We start from the raw sequence: 20450 nt of genomic DNA, 5'->3' as shown, positions 1-20450 counted from the left end.
GCCGCTGACAGACGCAGCAGCAACCAATAAAACGCCCACCCTATGCACTAGTACCCATGTATAAGACGACCCCCACTTTTTAGCATGATTTTTAAGGAAAAAAACTTAATCTTATACACGGAAAGGTACAGCAACTCATAGACTGAAATGGCTTCACCATCCCTGGCCCTGATATTTAACAACCACAGGCCAAGGAATAGGAGACTTTATACAGTACTATTCTCTCCAGGTTTTTTTGTTTTTATACCGGCAACTCCCCGGCCTGTTTGATTAAAAAGGTTAATCAAGGTAAGGGTACTTTTATTTGCTGGTGAAGAAGAAGGCTGAGCTGGCCTGGCCATGGGTTTCGGAGGGAGTTACTGTATGTACACACAGAGGCAAACACACCTTCCTTACTATCTAAATGCACACACATGCAAACATATTTAAAAAAACCTCAAGCCCAGGCTGTCTGGTTACATACAGATAGGATTGCCAACTTTTGCACCTGAGTTGTCCCTTTAAAGCTGTTTGATTTGCAGCAATGAAGCTGGAGACTGGTTATTAATTCAATGCTATTAACTAGCTTCACTTGCTGAGTTCTGCAGACCAAACCTCTCTTAAAGTCCCAAAAGCAAGCCAGTTTTGGTTCGTTTGTTTGTTTTTAAAATGTGGTCCGCTGGTGACCTATCATATACAGCCTTTTGAAGTTAGGATGGAGTGGAGAAAAGTTATCTTTTATCTGAGAACTCCAGGTAGATAAAAGCATCTTCCAGCACCCTAAAGCTCTTTAAGAAATGTGCACTACCTGCAAAGGGGCCATCCTTCTGTCCTATATCACCTCCCTCCCCCCCTTTTAATTTTCTCTCCCTTTAACATAAGCAAGATAAAATACATTTATATCCACCTTCCTCCAACCTTCAGTCAGCTGCTTGGACAAAGGTGGAGGGCCAGCATCACATGGTCTACTTCAAGAATGCTTCACCTGCAGCCTATGGGGCCGTATCTAGCCCACCAAGCCACAGGAAGTGGCCTGCCAGCCCTTGCAGCCAATCAGATTGGGAGATAAAGCACTCTGCCTGATCTTTAGAGAGCCACTTCTGGAGGACAGCAAGAGCACTTTATCTCATGATATAAAATCCCCCTGACTGCTCTTCAGAGATCCTCTCTAAAGAACAGTCAGAGGGATCTTTTATCTCTGATCTTAGTGTTGAGATAAAAGCAGGAAGAGGCGTTATCTCTTAAGATGAAAAGGCAACCTTCCCCCTCACTCCTGATCTGGGGTGGGGTCGTTAGCCTTAGAATGATCTGTACAAAGTAAAAGGCAACCCCACCCCACTACAGGGTTGTAGAGGGGGTTCTGGAAATGTGTGTGCGTGCACATTTGTCTGTGACAGTTGATGCATCATTCTGTGAGTGATATGCCTCCTCTTCTTCTTTCTTTAAATACAGATTTTAGTTTTATGGAGCTGTGAGAAGCCACCCCCACAGAGCAGTAAATGGCCGCAGACGGCGGTACCTTTGACCATCATCCAAGGCAGCAGCAAGGTAAGTTGCCTTTGACTGCCGTGGAGGAGATATAGAAGTGAAAACATTGGCATTAACGTACCCAGGATAAATGCAAATAGAATTCTTCTTACAATTCTTCATAGTAACATATTGGTTTATTTTGCCCCGAGTTCTCTCATTCCAATAGGAAATAAGCAAACTCTGATTTTTCAGTAAAGGTGTTACCATGTCTTCCCATAACCATTATTTGCGAATTTACGGTAATCATTTCGGCAATATGCCGGATTTTACTTAATCATTCTTCTCCTTTTGGTATTCCTTTTTTCATGCCTGATCTATGGTCATTCATGCTGCATGAAGTAAATGAATGGTCATTTCTTAATCTTCCTTCAATACTGTTTTCTTGATGTACCTAAATAATACTCTTCTGTCATTTTGATCCATGTCCCTCTTGTGTCTCCTTCTCTTCTGCTGAAGGTTAGTGACCGGTTTTTGCCTTACTCCGCCATTGGGACAGATGCGGTGCTGAGTCTGGATGAACACACCAGCCTCTCAACCGGTGAGGTGAGGCAGCTCTCCTGAGCCTTTTAATGGTTTGCTCGCAGACATGGGCACCCATAATATATGGGCATGCCAAAGGGCATAATATTTGATGGGCCGTGCCCTGCACTCACACTCACAATTGAAGAGACACAGCACAAAAGGAAAAGAGGCTGGGAGGGAGGAGGAAAAAAGCAAGCTTAGGCACTAATTCTTAGATAAATAAAGTTATTGTAGTGAGCAACAGGAATGGAAAATTTTTTGGGAGATGAGTCAAAAGCTGCTGGTCTTTTAGCTAAGCTGTTTAGTGAGGCCTTGCACTCCCATCTCTCTCCTTCTCCCGCAACTTGATAGAATTTCTCCTTTTCAGCTGGTGAACTGCCAGCAAGGGAAGACCTTTGCTTTCATCATCGTGAGCTGAGTGAGTTCCAGCTGCTCAGCCTCACTCCCTTGCCGCAAAGGTCCTCAGTGGGGACCTGCTGCCTGGCAACACAAGGGAGGGCCAAGGATGAGAGCAGGAAATGCCGCCTGCATCAGCCTGGCATCATTTGGGCACTGTGCTATTTCTGTTTCAGATAGGGCTGGTCCAAGACATTTTGCTGTCTGAGGTGGAGCAGCAGATATCGCCCCCATTCCCAAGTCAAGATGAATAGCAGGCACAAGGCAGTATAAATATTTGGCATTTCGGGCAGAAAATCCCACAGACACCTTCCTATATATTGTTTGTATGCCACCATGAGAGCCTTGGGCAGCGGGGGGAGGGTCTGTAAAGCAGGAAATAAGTATTCTGAAACAGGGGTTCCCAAAGTTTGGTCTGCAGACCACCAGTGGCCCCTATACTTCATTCAGGTGGTTCACAGAAGTGACTCTGGAAGCCAAGCCTTATGAGGAATGGTTGAGGGAGTCGAGCTGGTGATAGGGACATAGGAAGGTAACTTACACAGAGTCAGATCACTGGTCCATCTATCTCAGTATTATCTACACAGACTGGTAGCAGCCCTCCAGGGTTTCAGGAAGGAGTCATTCTCCTGGCCCTACCTGGAACCGAGGACCTTCTGCATGGAAAGCAGATGCTCTGCCCCCGAGCTGAAGCCCTGGCCTTTTGAGGCTCATGCATTTAATTGCTTTAGGGAGTGGTGAGCAAGGGAGAAGTACCATTCTTTCAGGCTTGGAGGAGTAGACAGCTTGGGTGGGGAAGATGTCATTCTTTTATTTAAAAATATACAGGCGTGTTGACTTTTCCCAGAGCAAATGCAGCAAAATGCTTAGTAGGTCACTTCTCAAACAGGCAATCACCTGTTTAAAGACACCAACTTGGGTGTCTTTAAAAGAGGATTAGACAAATTCCTGGAGGATAAAGTTATCATTGGCTACTACCGTAGCTTCAGTTGGAGGCAGTGTGCCCCTGAGTACCTGCTGGAAATCACACCCTTAAGAAATCCCCTAGACAGCATCTTAAAAAGCAGAGACATCACCTTGCCGACAAAGGTCCGTATAGTTAAAGCTATGGTTTTCCCAGTAGTGATGTATGGAAGTGAGAGCTGGACCATAAAGAACGCTGATTGACGAAGAATTGATGCTTTCGAAATATGGTGCTGGAGGAGACTCTTGAGAGTCTCATGGACTGCAGGAAGATCAAACCTATCCATTCTGAAGGAAATCAGCCCTGAGTGCTCACTGGAAGGACAGATCGTGAAGCTGAGGCTCCAATACTTTGGCCACCTCATGAGAAGAGAAGACTCCCTGGAAAAGACCCTGATGTTGGGAAAGATTGAGGGCACTAGGAGAAGGGGACGACAGAGGACGAGATGGTTGGACAGTGTTCTCAAAGCTACAAACATGAGTTTGACCAAACTGCGGGAGACAGTGGAAGACAGGAGTGCCTGGCGTGCTATGGTCCATGGGGTCACGAAGAGTCGGACACGACTAAACGACTAAACAACAACAAGAAATCCCCTGCACATGGAAGACTAGCGTTTCAAGGAGGAAGCTAGGCTCAAATCCTTTCCTCTTACCTTTCTGTGTGCAGGGAGTTCTTATCAAAATGGAAGCATTCAAACATGTGATTGCCCCACTGCATTCTGAAGTGGCACAGTCCTGGGAAGTAGATACCACCTGCTCTTCTTTGCATGGTTGGATTGGCTGTTCTTGTTTTACAATCTACTGAAAAATGCTGGAGAAGGGATGGTGACTGGGAAGCAGTATCCTTTCTTGGAAGAATGGTGCACTTATCCTCCTCCTCCTCTCTCTTCCTGACTCTCCAGGTTGACTTTGCCTTTGTGGTGTGGAGAAGTTTCCCCGACCGGATTGTAGGCTTCCCTATGCGCAGCCACTTCTGGGATGCCAGCAAGAACCAGTGGAGCTATACTTCGAAATGGACCAATGAGTTCTCTATGGTCCTCACCGCAGCTGCATTCTACCACAGGTACACCCCCCCCCCAATCTCAGCTATCACTACTGAGAATTACAAGTGGAGCCTGCAACACAATGTTGCAGTGTTCTCCTGCTCAGCCTTCCAATCAGCCAGCTGTGCTCTCATCTAGGATGCTCCATTCCATTCTCCTCCCCTCCTGGTTTTCTGTTTTTTTTCCTTCCACCCCCACCCCTCGCTTCGACTGTCTTTTGACACTGAGTGCTGTCCCACCAACCTCAGTCCACCCTCAACCCACCCCCACTTGCCTGCCTTCCTCCTCCTTAGTCTCACTGCTGCCGAAGAAGAAGAAGAAGAAGAAGAAGAAGAAGAAGAAGAAGAAGAAGAAGAAGAAGAAGAAGAAGAAGAAGAAGACAGAAATATAATTAGTTGACTTCATCTGTCATTGGTTCTGGCTGCTGTTGGGCTTTGGCTCCCCCTACTGTTGGCCTCCTTGCCTTCTGCCCAACCAGTTCCAATGAGCACCAGCCCCATCTGCCCCTACTAGACCACTGATGCCCTGAACCATCCGGAGACGGCATTAATGCACCTGTTTCTCCTTTCCTGTCACTTTACGATGCCTCTGTTTCTCCCCCTCGACAGGTATTATCACAGCCTCTTCACCAATTATTTGCCTGCTAAACTAAGGAGCCTTGTTGATCAGATTGCCAACTGTGAAGATATACTGATGAACTTCCTGGTTTCTGCTGTCACCAAGCTACCTCCCATCAAAGTGACCCAGAAGAAGCAGCACAGAGAGAGTCCCTCGCAGCAGGTACAAGGTGTTTACTGGCCAACATGGGGAGTATAGGGGGAAAGATCTGAACAAGGGTTGTTTCCACATCATTTCCCCTCCAATAGTCATTTGGACCCCTGAAATGTCAGCCTTCCCCAAGCTGGTGCCCTCCAGATATTCCAGACTACGACTCCCATCAGTCCCAGCCAGAGAAGTGCGAGTTTTGACCGATAGCTGTTGTTTGTGCATTGTTTTTTGAAGGAATTAGGTGCTTACTCATTAAAATGCAAACAAAGTCACATGTCTCTCTCATTCCATAGGCTAGACAGACAAATACTCCGTCCCCGCATGGGGTGTTCACACATAACATTCAATACATGTACCAGCTATGTGCCTGTGCGCAGACATAGCTAAGCTGTACACTCGTACACATGCTCACTTGCAAGGCTCAATGAGTTCACAGCCTGTGTACACAATGGCTGAGCTGTACAAATCAACAAGTGCTCACTCTTTCACACAAACTTCCACGTGCATTTAGAGTCAGCTTATACCTGCGTTCAGTATAACATGTGAACAGCCCTTATGTGAAATCTCTATGTGAATTGCAGAGAGGAGAAGCCACGAACCTTTGCATGGCTTCTGAATGGCATCCTTTTTTTTGCGGGTGTGTGTGTGTGTGTTAATTCACAGCAATGTGTCTGAACTCTCCCTCCCATTGCCTGCCTTTGTTTTCCCCTGCAGCTGTTGAAGAGCGCTCCCCCATCCAATGGGAACCTTCATTTCTCTCAGCGCCAGGAGTGTGTCAATCAGTTTGCAGCCTGGTTTGGGTACATGCCTCTGGTGCATTCCCAGTTCCGCCTGGACCCTGTGCTCTTCAAGGACCAGGTGTCCGTGCTACGGAAAAAGTACCGACATCTAGAGAGAGCCTAGCTCCAGAGAGAGCAGGAGGAGACCTCTTCCCTCTGGGAGAAGAAATGGTGCAGAAGGAGCACTGGCAGACTCAGCCCTCCCCATATTGGACACTGGGAGTACCTGCAGTGCTGTGGCACACAGGTGGGTTGCTGAGCTGGGGCCTATTCCATCAGTAGCATTGCAAGGAAGGAGACTACAGACCCCCAGAGCCTTCTAACTTTCGATACTGAAAGGAGGAATGCTCTCGTCTTGCTGGTAGCTGTGGAGATGCCAGATGAATTTTCAGTCTTTATTGGGTTTTACCAGTACAAATAAAGGTTTGCAGGAATTGGCTCTGTCTCTCCCTGGTTGTTTTTAACAGGACGGTTTTTTCATTGTCTTTACTTCAGCTAGAATTGTCAGCATTTTTTTCTGACGTAACCTCAGCAGCTCGGAATTTATTTGCCTGATCTACTATGTCACCCAGCTGCTAATATGCCAGAATTACAGGAGGATACGCCATAAATATATATCACCTCTGTTCAATTTCTTTGTTATTTCCTGCTTTCCAGCAGATGCAGTTTTAAAATGAATGAATGGATGGATGGATGATACTGGGAGGGTGGGGTGGAAGCACTCTGCACATGCTCAAAGCAATGTGTTCTTGCATTGGTTTTTTTCTGTCCCCTGGTTTTTGAATTGGAGGAAAAGGTTGGGGGTCCTATCATGAAATATGCTAGCTCCACCCTTTGATTCATGCACTGTTAGCCAGTGGAGGCTGGTGAATCAGGGCAAATGGGGCAGTGCCTTAGTCCAGCCTTAGTCTGCCTTCAGCACCTGCCTGCCTTTCTACTTATATCCAGTCCAGGGTGCAAAACTGCATGTCACCTTCCTCCTCCTTAGTCTCAATGTTGATCTTTCAGTCAGCTCTCAGAAGGAAGCAGGATATGGACAAAAGTACAATTAGTGGGCTCTGGCGCCACCTACTGTTTGGCTCTCTGCATTCAAGCCTTGTTGGTCCCAATGGAAACCAGCCACCACTGGTTTTAGCCAAATCTTTTGCGTCTGTGGTAGCTGTCTAAAAACAGTGATTAAGGGACCCTCAGAAAAGGTAAGGGGATTGGGAGGACCCTTTGTTCTTCTGTGATTTGAGAAGTAGTATGTTTATTTGTTTTAAACTGCTTACTATTGGAAAGGTAGGGTTGCCCTACGTCTGGAATTTCCCAGACATTGAAGTCAGAAGCAGTGTCCGAGCAGAAATCGCTGAAATGTGCGGGAAAATCTGGACATATGGCAATTGATGTTGGAAGTCTGGTGAATTTTCTTTAAAATAGCTCAGATTTAACAAAACAACAACAACAACCCAGCAACTTTGTGTCCAGATTTTCACTTTTTGAAATATGGCAACCCTACGAAAGGAAAAGCACTTATTTGTCCTTAAAACCTCTCTCTCTCTCTCTCTCTCTCTCTCTCTCTCTCTCTCTCTCTCTCTCTCTCTCTCCTGAGCAGGTAAAATGTACTTTGCGTATGTTCAGAGGTGCTAATTTTTGGAAATGAATGAATGAATGGGTGGCAATGCATAACAAGGCCTCTCTTTTTGCCTTCGAAAACAAGCAGGTGAAAATTCAGTAGTTGAAGTATTTCCCAGCATGCAGTTGCAGTGAGAAGATATTCCACCTGCTAAATTTCTGCTTATTATCAAAGACAAGAGATTGGATGCAGGGCAGATGGGATAGATTTTTAGCAGGATAGATTTCTCATTTTGTCCTCACTGTTTGCAGCAGACCTTTGCTGCTGCTGCTGCTTTTTAGCAATAACAAGCAAGCAAGTGGAGAGAAAGAGGAAATTTTGCAAACATCAGTATCTGGGGGTTATGTAATCTGGTTCCTCCTTTGGGTTCCTGTTGTCAGAGGCAGCAAGAGGAAGTGAAGAGACTTGCACGAGAGGCAGCAGGGGAGGAGGCAGACAGACCTGGGAAGTGTGGTTGTCAACTTTCCAACCAGCTCTTGTAGTTGTCCATTTTAGCAGCAATCTTCCAGGTGCCTTCCAGGTGCTTTGGAATCCAGCTCCCATCAACCCAAGCCACCATGGCTAATGGCCAGGGATGATGGGAGTTGTAGTCCAACATCTGGTGGGCACTAGGGTTGGGGAAAGCTGATCTGCAGGAACGAGCTGCCCAGTTGCTGCTGAACTTCAGTTTCCATCAGCACCAGCAAACATGGCCAGTTGCCAGGGATGATGGCAATTGCAGTTCATCGACATCCTGGCAGGGGTAACTGCTCCTCACAGCTTAAGCAGGCACTAGGTGCAATTAAAAAGCTTTGGCTGTGGGCTTCTGGAGCTCAAACAGGAACAGGAGAGGCTGGCTTCCGCCCCCGCCCCCCAAGCCAATTGACAACCCCAGTGACCCACTAGGGATGTCAATCCAGGATACAGTTCTCCTGCACAATCCCCATTGAACCACTGCTTTGGATGAGGCTAGCACAGAACTTCCATGCTAACTAGCGGGGAAAGGTCTTAGCAGTAGAGCATCTCCTTGTATGCAGAAAGTCCCAGGTTCAATCCCTGGCATCTCCAGGTCAGGCTGGGAGAGAGACTCCTGCATCAAACTCCAGAAGGCTGCTGCCGGTCAGTGCAGACAGTAATGAGCTAGGTGGACTAATGATTTGACTCTGTGAAAGACAGCTTCCTGTGTTCCTATCCATTATTTGGACGCTCTACCTGGGGCATTAACATGTCTCATGCCAGCCCAGCCCTCCCTATTCCACCTAAATCTGATTTGTATGGCAGTGAAATTTTCAAGCTGGGAGGTGGCAATTGGCTAAAGAGCATCTACTCAGTTGCATAATTTGCAAGCAATTGATTTGGTCCAGGTCCCTGTTGCAAAATGCAGTAGATAAAATGAGACTTGGGGGAGGAGGGGCAGAGGTAAGAAGCTGCTGTTATGTCTGCCAAAAGACTACTGGGGTTTTTTAAGGGTGGGATTTGTGGTTAATATTCTCCTGGTAAAAGGCTGTGAAAAATGAGACGCTTATAAAGACAGGGATGAAGCCTAGGGAGGAGAAAGGAGCCATAAATAATTCCTTAGCATGAGTGTTTCCTGGTGGGGGTTTTGCAACGTTTCCCACATCCGTGTGTTTCATTCCTTTTAGAATTTTCAACTGGCAGAATCCACTCTTTCATGATTAGGTATTACAGTGGGGAAGATTAGACCTAGGGCCATTTATGCTTTTTTAAAGAAATTGGGGCTGCCACTTGGTTATAGGGATTTGTAGCTGGTGTTTCCACAAATGCTCATGCTAATAGGTTGCAGATTTAGAATTAAAACCACCTTTTTTTCCTAGGAGAGTAAAAGAAGAAACACAGGTTTTTAACAAATAAAGGTTTCCAAAGCATTAAACAATGCAAAAGATAATAATGACAGTCTGCATAATTACTTTTAGCAGTCATCCTTTTCTTTTTTCCATTGCTTTGAGAGTAAAGGCCAAACAATATGGAGGTAGAGTGCACCTATTGCTGTAGGATTTACTTATTTATTTAATCTGTATACTGCCCTTCATCTGAAGATCACATTACAGTTCACAACACAAAAAGGACAGTTGGTTTGAATACCAAATGCTCCTTTAAAGGTAAAGGTAAAGGGACCCCTGACCATTAAGTCCAGTCACGGACGACTCTGGGGTTGTGGCGCTCATCTTGCTCTATTGGCCGAGGGAGCCGGCGTACAGCTTCCAGGTCATGTGGCCTGCATGACAAAGCCACTTCTGGTGAACCAGAGCAGCACACGGAAACGCCGTTTACCTTCCCGCCGGAGCGGTACCTATTTATCTACTTGCACTTTGACGTGCTTTCGAACTGCAGGAGCCGGGACCGAACAACGGGAGCTCACCCCCTGGTGGGGATTCGAACCGCCGACCTTCTGATCAGCAAGCCCTAGGCTTTGTGGTTTAACCAACAGTGCCACCCACATCCCTTAAATGCTCCTATACTCTGGTTTCTCTTCAGATCGTATAAATCTTTCGCCTTAAATGCTCCTTTAGCTTAGCCCAAACACTACAAATTTATGTACCACATGAGCCCAAATTCTGCATCAAGAAAAGCTAAAATCAGCAGTCTCTCTTAATCATTCTGATGAAGCTCTCTGATAGCACCTAAGAAGAAAGGTAGGGGCCAGTTAGGCATCATGGAAAAAGGAGGATGCACATTTCAATATGCTAATTTATGTGACTATGTGTGCAGATTCAGAAAAACACACACACACACACACAAAACGATTTAAACAAGAAATGCAATATATCTCATCATAGTGGAGAAGACTGGCCATGTGACCTGTGTGCCACTCAAGTCTGCTTCCCCAGGGGCTCAGTTTTTTACCTTTTCTGGTTCTTTGTCTTTAAACTGGACATGAATGGACAGCCCTATCTATATCTATCTATCTATCTATCTATCTATCTATCTATCTATCTATCTATCTATCTATCTATCTATCTATCTATCTGATCTATCTATCTATCTGATCTATATCTATTGTATTTATTCCCCGCCCTTTTCTTCAAGGAGCTCAAGGTGGCATACATGGTTCTCCCCTGCTCCTCATTTAATCCCCACAACATGATTCTCCCCTGCTCCTCATTTAATCCCCACAACAACCATGTGAGGTAGGAAAGGCTGAGATGCAGTGGCTGGCCCAAGGTCACATCCAGTGAGCTTCATGACTGAGTGGGGGGGATTTGAACCCGGGTTCCCCAGTCCCTAGGCAGAAAAATGGCTTGGACTGCCCAGCCCAGGCTGAGCTCTGTGCAAAGAATCTTCTACGGTACTACATGCAGATCCTTCTAAAATCTATCACCTAATGCTGATAGGAATATTTATGCCACTGTGAATAATGTAACGGTTACATAACAAATTGCTAAGTGAAATAAAATTAATGGCAGGCCTTCTGGTAATCGAAACTCCGTGATCTTCATCGGACATATTACCCTACGAATACAAAAATTCTTAAGAATATTCAATTGTGTGATGATTGTGGAATTTGATCGCTGCCTGGGATAGGCTGGTATGTTTAGCGTCTCTTGGCCACCTGGTGCCTTCCAGATGTTTCGGACCACAGCTCACATGATCCCAGCCAGAACATCTACAGTCATACCTTGGTTTAAGTACGCCTCGGTTTGAGTATTTTCAGTTCAAGGACTCCATGGACCTGTCTGGAACGGATTAATCCACTTTCCATTACTTTCAATGGGAAAGTTTGCTTCAGGTTAAGTACAGACTTCTGGAACCAATTGTGTTTGTAAACAGAGGTACCACTGTATGTGTAGAATTTTCTAGAATCAATCACATTGATGGGAATATTTATGTCACTGTAAATGAAGCCACAGTTACATAACAGGGAATTTAACTGGGGACATTTTTGCATGCAAAGCTACAGAACGTTCTTAAGCAAGAGTGCTGTGCTTTGATGCTGGGATGGGAAATTCATGTCCCTCCAGATGTTGCTGGACTGTAGCTCTCATCAGCCCTAACTGTGAGCCGTCTGGCTTGGGCTGGTGAGAGTTGGGAGCCCGAGGATAGTTGCAAGAATGTAAGTTCCCTGTCCCATGTTCACAGGTAAGGGATCCTGAACATGCACTTTTCTTCAGAAGTGGTATGATTGAGGCACTATTTTAAAAAATGTGATAAGCCATTTTGCTGCATGAAGCGAAGGACAAGGTGGCACACCTACACATACATCTATGTGCAAAAGCTGACCAGATTGGCAGCTGAATCTTATTTAAACACAGGCAAAGGTTCCCTGTTTAATGTGGTTTAGGACAGGGGTCGGCAAGGTTTACCCCTCCTGGGCCGGTTCACTCCAGCGGAGATCCTGCTCTCCAAGTCAGTCCCATCTGTTGAGGAAACGATGCAAACAAAGAGAAACGGATGAACTGGCACCACTTCTGTGAAACCCACAAAAATACAAACTTTGAAGAGCTGGGATCTAGTGATTAAGTACAGTATTTGACACTTAAGTTAGATTTTGGCAATAAAGAGAAAACAACGTTGCACTATAATACGGCTGATTCTTTCATAAACATTAATTATAAACGGTGAGTGGCTGGGAGACGATGTTTTTGCAATCAAAGTGTTGCTGCCAACGAAGTGCAGCTCAAGAGTAGACCAATTGAAAGTAATGAACCATAACCTCAACGGGACTACCCTGAGTTAGTCCTACGACAATCCAGTCGGGTGAAACCCACAGTACAGTGGTACCTCGGGTTACAAACGCTTCAGGTTACAAACTCCACTAACCCAGAAATAGTAACTCGGGTTAAGAACTTTGCTTCAGGGTGAGAACAGAAATTGAGCTCCAGTGGCGCAGCGGCAGCAGGAGGCCCCATTAGCTAAAGTGGTGCTTCAGGTTAAGAACAGTTTCAGGTTAAGAACGGACCTCAGGAACGAATTAAGTTCTTAACCAGAGATACCACTGTAATATATAGTGAGACTATTAAAATGAGGAATAAAAACGTGTGGTTATCTGCATTGTGCAGTATGATTATTATGATTATTATTGTAATTTCATGTGTAATCTTGTAAAATAAGAAGGGGAAAGCCGGTTTTGCACAAAGCAGGCAGGCAGTTCACTTAATATGTCATCAGCCCTGACACAAGATGATAAGGTGGGTGGGCTATAAATAGTAACCAATCCATCCATCAATCTGAGCCACGAAGTTCCAGGAGAAATATTAGTTTAATGCAGTGGCCTTTAATCAGTGGATTTATCATCCGTTTCCTCTTATCGAGTGCTTGGCTCTGGTCCACAACCCCCTGCTCAAGAACCTTGCCCAAAGAGGTAAGATTAGCAACTGGGTGGTACTTACTTAGATTTTCTGAATCCAGGGTGGGTTTCTTGAGGAGTGGTCTTACCACTGCCTCCTTCAAGCAGGCAGGGACCACCCCCTCTTTCAGGATGCATTGATCGCCTCCCTGGCCCAGCCAGCTGCCCCCTCCCTGCTAGTTTTGATCAGCCAAGAGGGGGCAAGGGTCCAGAATGCAAGCGGTCGCTCAGATCAACGCAAGCACCTTATCCACATTCTCAAGCCTTACTAACTGGAACTCATCCAACACAAAGACAGCAACACAGTCGACACTTGCAAAGCCCCACAGCAGCAAGAGCTGTTCTAACAGGGAGCTTTGAGGGCAAAAAGAAAAAGCATTTCATGTGATGCTGCCTTAAGCAGCTGTGACTTGCTGGCCTCTTTGGGGTCATCACAGCACAGGGGAAGGCTCTGCACTCCTCCACCTTTTGCACAAAGCACACCAGGCATGCGGCCACGCTGGAGGGATCACGGCGCAAAATGTGCAAGTCTTATGACACAGATTCATGCAGCAGCGCCTGCCCTCGGGAGCTGGACTTGAGGGCAGAAGTCCAAGCCCCACCCCTCCCCTAAACCAAACAAGCAGGAAGGCTCTTAAAAGGCCAGCAAGGACAAACTTACCATGTATTGAGGTCAGGGAAGTAATATACCTTGCTCTCTAGGGAGCTGTCTATGCCAAGCCAGAGCATTAGTCCATTTCGCTCAACATTGTCTACACTGAATGGCAGCAGATATCCAGAGCTTTCAGGCACAGATCTCTCCCAACCCTGCCTGGAGATGCCAGAAATCAAACCCAGGACTTAAGAGGTTTACTCTTTGCTACTTGCAGTGGCTTTTTTTTTTTAACCAGGCGAGAAACTGGTTGCTAATCTAAATTTAATTCAGCGGGCCTTGCCCAACATAAAGCCCAAACCTGTTACTTAAAAGGTCTAGATGGAATATTTGGGGCATTTGTGAGCAACAGCACAGCTTAAGGTAAGCCTCTGCTGCCCTCTAGTGGTTGGTTAGTGACTTAAATCAGGCTCAGTGAGCACTAGGCATTTGTTGTCTTTTGCAAGGCCACGCCTGGTCCGTCACACTTGCAGCCTGCTCGCTTCCTAAACCCAGGCCGGCTGCTGTTTGTGAGGAGCCCCTGACCAAGTGTCCTCTGATGGCCACCCATCCCACAGGCTTACCTGGTGCTCGAAGCAGTACTAGAGCTGCTATCAGCTGTGGCTGACTGGAAGGCCATTTTAATTTCCCACAGTTCCTCAGAATGGTTTCTGTGGCGTCACCAGATCCTGCCAGGGCACTACAGTTCCAGAACCACCACCACCACCCAAAAAAACCCCCACCCAGTGTGGCCAAGTCTTCTCACCACCACTGACTGGGCTCCTGTGGTGTTAATGGCAGCTGGATTCTCAGAAATTAAGGTGAGGCTTTTCCGCCACTTTGGAAATTAAACAGGTGAGGCCTTAACTCCAAGCCATTCAAAGCATGACTTGCTTTAAGTTCTGCATCGGACTACTGTCAAAGGCATAAGATTTGTTATGGAAAAATCCAGGTGCGAGGCTGCTCAGCCACCTAGTTTGCCGGGCAGAACCCGTGGGTCCCTGTGGAGCAAAGAAGGAGACCACTGTCGGCATTTCCCACCCTCGGCTTATATTCGAGTCAATAATTTTTTTCAGTTTTTTTGAGGCAAAATTAGGTTCCTTGGCTTATATTTGGGTCAGCTTATACTCGAGTATATATGGTAGATGAGCAAGTGAAATGAATTTAAATTTATTTTCTGATCTTTTCCGCCTGTCCAAATTAATTTCACACACTAATCTAATCTCTAATGAATTTGGATAGGCAGAAGATATTGGGGGGGATTTTTTTGGGGGGGGGGATTCAGGAACCACAGAAAGAGGGGGAAGGAAGTCGATAATCAGATAATCAGATAATTAGATGAAGTAGATTATTAGATGAAGTAGATAATTAGAGGAGCAAGTGAAATGAATTTGGATAGGTGGAAGATGTTAGGAAATAAATATAAATTCATTTCACTTGCTCATCTAATTATCTACTTCATCTAATTATCTACTCCCTTCCCCCTTTTTCTGTGGATCCATAAATTTATTTCCTACTATCTTCTGCCTATCCAAATGAATTTCACTTGCTCATTTAATTATCTAATGAATTTGGATAGGCGGGAGATATTTTCAAATATATTTGGGAAATAAATTTCAGGAACTGCAGAAAGAGGGGGAAGGAAGTCTATAATCGGATAATTAGATTATTAGATGAAGTAGATAACTAGATGAGCAAGTGAAATGAATTTGGATAGGTGGAAGATATTAGGAAATAAATTTACGGAACTGCAGAATGAGGGAGAAGGAAGTTGATAATTAGATAATTAGATGAAGTAGATAATTAGATGATCAAGTGAAATGAATTTGTATAAGCGGAAGATATTAGGAAATAAATTTTAGGAACCACAGAAAGAGGGGGAAGGAAGTAGATAATCGGATAATTAGATTATTAGATGAAGTAGATAACTAGATGAGCAAGTGAAATGAATTTGGATAGGCGGACGATATTAGGAAATAAATTTACGGAACTGCAGAAAGAGGGAGAAGGAAGTAGATGAAGTAGTTTATTAGATGAAATAGATTATTAGATGAAGTAGATAATTAGATGCAAGTGAAATGAATTTGGAGGGGCGGAAGATATTAGGAAATAAATTTAAATTCATTTCACTTGCTCATATAATTATCTACTTCATCTATCTACTCCCTTCCCCTTTTTCTGTGGATCCATAAATTTATTTCCTAATATCTTCCGCCTATCCAAATTCATTTTTTGCAATGTTCAATGGATTGTGAAACTAATGGGAAATGTATCCATTTGAAAAGTGTTGTTTAGTCGTTTAGTCGTGTCCGACTCTTCGTGACCCCATGGACCATAGCACGCCAGGCACTCCTGTCTTCCACTGCCTCCCGCAGTTTGGTCAAACTCATGTTCGTAGCTTCGAGAACACTGTCCAACCATCTCGTCCTGTCTTCCCCTTCTCCTAGTGCCCTCAATCTTTCCCAACATCAGGGTCTTTTCCAAGGATTATTCTCTTCTCATGAGGTGGCCAAAGTATTGGAGCCTCAGCTTCACAATCTGTCCTTCCAGTGAGCATTTGAAAAGTAACAATAAAATAAATGAAAAATCCTGCAAAAAACCAACAACAACAACACCCACACCCACACCCACCCACCTACCCAACCACATGGCAAATATGTACAGAGGAACCCAGGGAAGCGCTGGACGAATGTTTGGAACGGCACATTTTATTGTCATAATCATCGTACAGAAAATCCACAGAATCCTCGGGAAGAGATGCCCAAATTCCAGCCCACAATTCCAGATGTGAGATAAATGTGTAGGAAATGATTTCAGACCAGGGAAAATGCTAGCAGGATTCGGGAAAATAATAATAACAATAACAACAACAATAATAGTATTAATAATATCAACAATAATATCAGTATCAATAATAATAATAATAATAATAATAATAATAATAATAATAATAATTTTATACTCCACCCATCTGGCTGGGTTTCCGACAGCAGAATATAAAATAAAGGGAAGGTCAGTGGAGGAATGGATCTCTAAGAAGGGACGAAGTCAGCTCACTGGATCCATGGGAATAAGCAGGAATGTTGGGGAAATGGCAGGAAGCAGGGAACGAGTGGTTGAGAATCCCTGGAAAGGTTTTTTATTAAAAGGGAAATATTCAGAGTGGAAACGGATATTTGAACAGGATCCCAGAAAGGGCCAGAACAGAAGGGGGATGGAACAGGAAGTCCCAGTTTTCCTTGCAGGGGGTGGAAATGTTGGAACGTCTCCCTCCGCCTTCCTTTTGGTCCCTTGCCTGACTCTCCTGAAAATATGTCCTTACCAAATGGGAGAAGGAAGGAAGGAAGGAAGGAAAGGGAGGGAGGGAGGGAGGGAGGGAGGAGAAAGGGAGAGGGGGACAAAGGAAGCAAGGAAGGAAGGAGAAGGAGGGAGGGAGGGAAGAGAATGGCAGAGAGGGACAAAGGAAAGGAGGGAAGGAGGGAAGGAAGATGCCCCCTCCAATCGAGCAAGCCCCAACGTGGACAACCGGAAGAGGAGCAACGTCCACAGACGGGATTTTTTCCCCGGGAGATCGTCCTTCCAAGGGGTGGCAGGAAATGGGCCCCGGGTGCCGGAGGCATACAGGAGCCAGGTCTCCGTCCGCGGTGCAGTGGGCGGGGCCAACTCCTTTGCGCCAGTCCCCAAGGGAGGTCCGTGTGAGAAGAAAAAGAAGAAGAACTGGTCCATTCCGAGGCCCCCGGGGTAGTCCGAGAGGGGGTGGGCAGGAAAGAAGCGGTGCGGGGGGCGGACCCCCAAGCCTCCGCCGCCCCGCCCCTTCCCGAGCTGGTGGCCCTCACACCACAGTGCTGACCGAGGGGTCCGAGAGGTTGAGCTGCCCTGCGAGGTCGGTGGGGTGGTACTGCTGCAGGGGAGACAAAAGACAAGACATGGGGGGCGGCGGTTAGGCAGAGGTGGGCCAGCGTGGCCGAGACACACGCCACCGCATGCCGCCCCCACCCCCGACGGGAAACCGCTCAGGGATGATGCTGCGCCTCCCCGAACCGAGATGCGTTCATGGCTGTCAACATAAACATAAGGCCCCCTTACCTGTTTTAGGAACCCTGACATAGGGGCACCCTACTCGTTTTAGGGACCCTGACATGGAGCCACCCTGCCCATTTTAGGGACCCTGACATAGGGCCACCCTACCAATTTTAGGAACCCTGACCTGTCTCCCCGTCCCCCCCCCGTTTCCATTCGGCTCAGCCCCTTCCCGGTTGGAGCGCATCGTCCCTCAGGGATCTCCCCCGGGCGGCAGCCTCATGGAGCAGGGCCCCCCACGCAGCACAGCGCCTCCCCCGGAAAGCAGCACCCGCCAACTCAGCCATTTTGGGCGGACGCCCTTTGAAATTACCTGGCAGCTTCGACACCTCGGCAATTTTGGGGGCAAACCCCCTTCGAAATCGCTCGGCAACTTCGATAACCTCGACACATTTGGGTCAATTTCCTTCGAGATACATTGACAACTTTCCCTCCAGTCACTGAGAAACTTTCCAGTCTTCCCTCCGAGAAAAAGCTCAGCAACTTGGCTAAAAAAAAAGTCACTTTCCCCCCAAGGTGGCTTGCACCTCCTCTTGAGGGGCTCTGTTTCCGATGAAGATGCAGGGTGCAGGGAACAGGGTTGAACCCAGCGCCAATCCGTCTGCTGTGAGAGCAGAATGAGACACCCAATGCCTCTTTCTGATTCGTGGAACAGCTCGAGAGCGGAGTAACGCAAAGAACTGATGTCTCGATATGCTGACACAATTATGAGTATGACCATATATTATATTCATTATATTATATTATATTATATTATATTATATTATATTATATTATATTATATTAATGACCCAGGTGGCGCTGTGGGTTAAACCACAGAGTCTAGGGCTTGCTGATCAGAAGGTCGGCGTTTCGAATCCCTGCAACGGGGTGAGCTCCTGCCCACCTAGCAGTTCGAAAGCACATCAAAGTGCAAGTAGATAAATAGGGACCGGTCCGGCGGGAAGGTAAACGGCGTTTCCGTGCGCTGCTCTGGTTCGCCAGAAGCAGCTTTGTCATGCTGGCCACATGACCCAGAAGCTGTCTGCGGACAAACACCGGCTCCCTCAGCCTATAGAGCGAGATGAGCACTGCAACCCCAGAGTCGGACACGACTGGACCTGATGGTCAGGGGGCCCTTTACCTTTATATATATATATTATTATTAATATGTATATATCTGGAGTCCTCTGTGTATTACAGTAGATAGAATTTAAAAAAAGGTAAAGGGACCCCTGACCATTAGGTCCAGTCGCAGATGACTCTGATGTTGCGGCGCTCATCTTGTTTTACTGGCCGATGGAGCCGAACCAGAGCAGCACATGGAAACACCATTTACCTTCCCGCCAGAGCGGTACCTATTTATCTACTTGCACTTTGACGTGTTTTTGGACTGCAGGTTGGCAGGAGCTGGGACCGAGGAATAGGAGCTCACCCCGTCGTGGGGATTTGAACCGCCGACCTCCTGATCGGCAAGCGCTAGGGGCTCTGTGGTTTAACCAACAGCGCCGCCCGCACCCCATATATATATATACTATATGCATATATATAGTATAGCATAGTGTTAATATGTATATATCCGGAGTTCTCTGTGTCCTTTTTTAAAAACTCCCTAGCTGAACGATTGAACTCTCATCTCATTAATAATAATAATAATAATAATAATAATCAAAATTTTATTTATACCCTGCCCTCTTTGGCCAATAAATAAATAAATAAATAGATAAGAAACTTGCACGGCTGTATATATGTGGTAGTGGGGCTATTGTGTGGTTGTTTTTTATTTCTATTATGTATTTTGTGGTTTTATATATTGATTTTTTTCTGTGAACCTGTCCTGAGACACCCAGGGTATAGGGCAGTATATAAATTCAATAAATATTTTTTTTTTCTGAATGTCTTGAGGCTCAGATGCTGTGCGTTGCTTTATAGCCTGTCCATCCGGCTAGCTTTCCTCACATCTCTCTCTCTCTCAACGTTCGGCGTATCGTATTCTCTCACAGCAGATGGAGTTGGGTTTTGTCGGCTTCCCTTACGCCCAGGATTTCCCGGATTGATCCGTAAAAAATAGCGTCCGGGGGAAATTGCGGAAATGTCCGGGAAAAGCCAGGCGTACGTCGGAAGTGTCGATCTCTGGGCAGATTGCCTTAGGGCAACTTTGATACCTGGACAGTTTTGTCTGAATTCCCTTGTACATCGCTCAGCAACTTCAGTACCTCGGCGACTTTAGGCGAATTCCCTTAAGAATAGCTCAGAAACTTCAAATTTCCCCCCCTAAGGAAAAAGAAGCTCCTTTGTCACTTTTCCCCCAATACGGCAACCCTACTTTGATAGCTTGGCAATTTGGGGCAGATTCCCTTCGAAATCACCTGGCAACTTCAATACCTTGCCGATTTTGGGCGAATTCCCTTCAAAATTGCCTGGCAACTTCAATACCTTGCCGATTTTGAGCAAATCCCCTTAGAAATCAATAGACTTTGGGTCAATTCTCTACGAAATACGTCGACGACTTTCCCTTCACGGCTGCTGAGAAACTCCCCGTTTCCCTCCGAGAAAAAGCTCGGCAACTTGGCTCAAAAATAAGTTGCTTTTTCCAAGGCGGCCACCCTACCTATCTCCCCCTGTCCTTTCCTGGGACATCCCAGAATGGGACAACTGGTCCCCACCACCACCACCACCAGCAGCATCACAATACCATACAGGACTTTGGATACAGGACAAAAGTGCATCAACATTCACGACAAGAGCCCACCCTGTGCCGATCAGCTCCTGAAGGCGGGGATTCTCTACAGGGCTTTATCTGCAGCTCACGGACTCTGGGCGTGGTGGCATCGCGGGGCCGTCTGTAGGGAGCAGGCGCATCAAAGGGATGGTCTATTAC

At 46.1% G+C, this 20450-nt stretch overlaps 2 protein-coding genes across 3 annotated transcripts in view; one reads left to right on the top strand and one right to left on the bottom strand.

Annotated features, from left to right (window-relative positions):
* The window catches only part of EXTL1 (exostosin like glycosyltransferase 1), a 72605-nt gene extending 62337 nt beyond the window's left edge, over positions 1 to 10268 (top strand). Inside the window, exons 7-11 of one of the 2 annotated variants that reach the window (XM_035118062.2) lie at positions 1432 to 1527; positions 1966 to 2052; positions 4293 to 4453; positions 5042 to 5213; positions 5916 to 10268. In XM_035118062.2, the coding sequence (XP_034973953.1) occupies positions 1432 to 1527; positions 1966 to 2052; positions 4293 to 4453; positions 5042 to 5213; positions 5916 to 6104 (705 nt within the window). In that variant the 3' untranslated portion in view covers positions 6105 to 10268. The remainder of the gene's footprint in view (positions 1 to 1431; positions 1528 to 1965; positions 2053 to 4292; positions 4454 to 5041; positions 5214 to 5915) is intronic. The other variant, XM_035118061.2, reaches the window with a different exon arrangement.
* A 6719-nt stretch (positions 10269 to 16987) lies between these two features.
* Positions 16988 to 20450, bottom strand: part of GRIN1 (glutamate ionotropic receptor NMDA type subunit 1) — a 56200-nt gene continuing 52737 nt past the window's right edge. Inside the window, exon 20 of the mRNA XM_035118241.2 lies at positions 16988 to 17411. Within this exon, the coding sequence (XP_034974132.2) occupies positions 17343 to 17411 (69 nt within the window). The 3' untranslated portion in view covers positions 16988 to 17342. The remainder of the gene's footprint in view (positions 17412 to 20450) is intronic.

This window comes from Zootoca vivipara, chromosome 6 (genome assembly GCF_963506605.1).
Source record: "Zootoca vivipara chromosome 6, rZooViv1.1, whole genome shotgun sequence".
In the NCBI taxonomy this organism is placed as follows: Eukaryota; Metazoa; Chordata; class Lepidosauria; order Squamata; family Lacertidae; genus Zootoca; species Zootoca vivipara.
The sequence above is the reverse complement of the archived record's forward strand: the minus strand, read 5'-3'. Positions and strand labels throughout refer to the sequence as shown.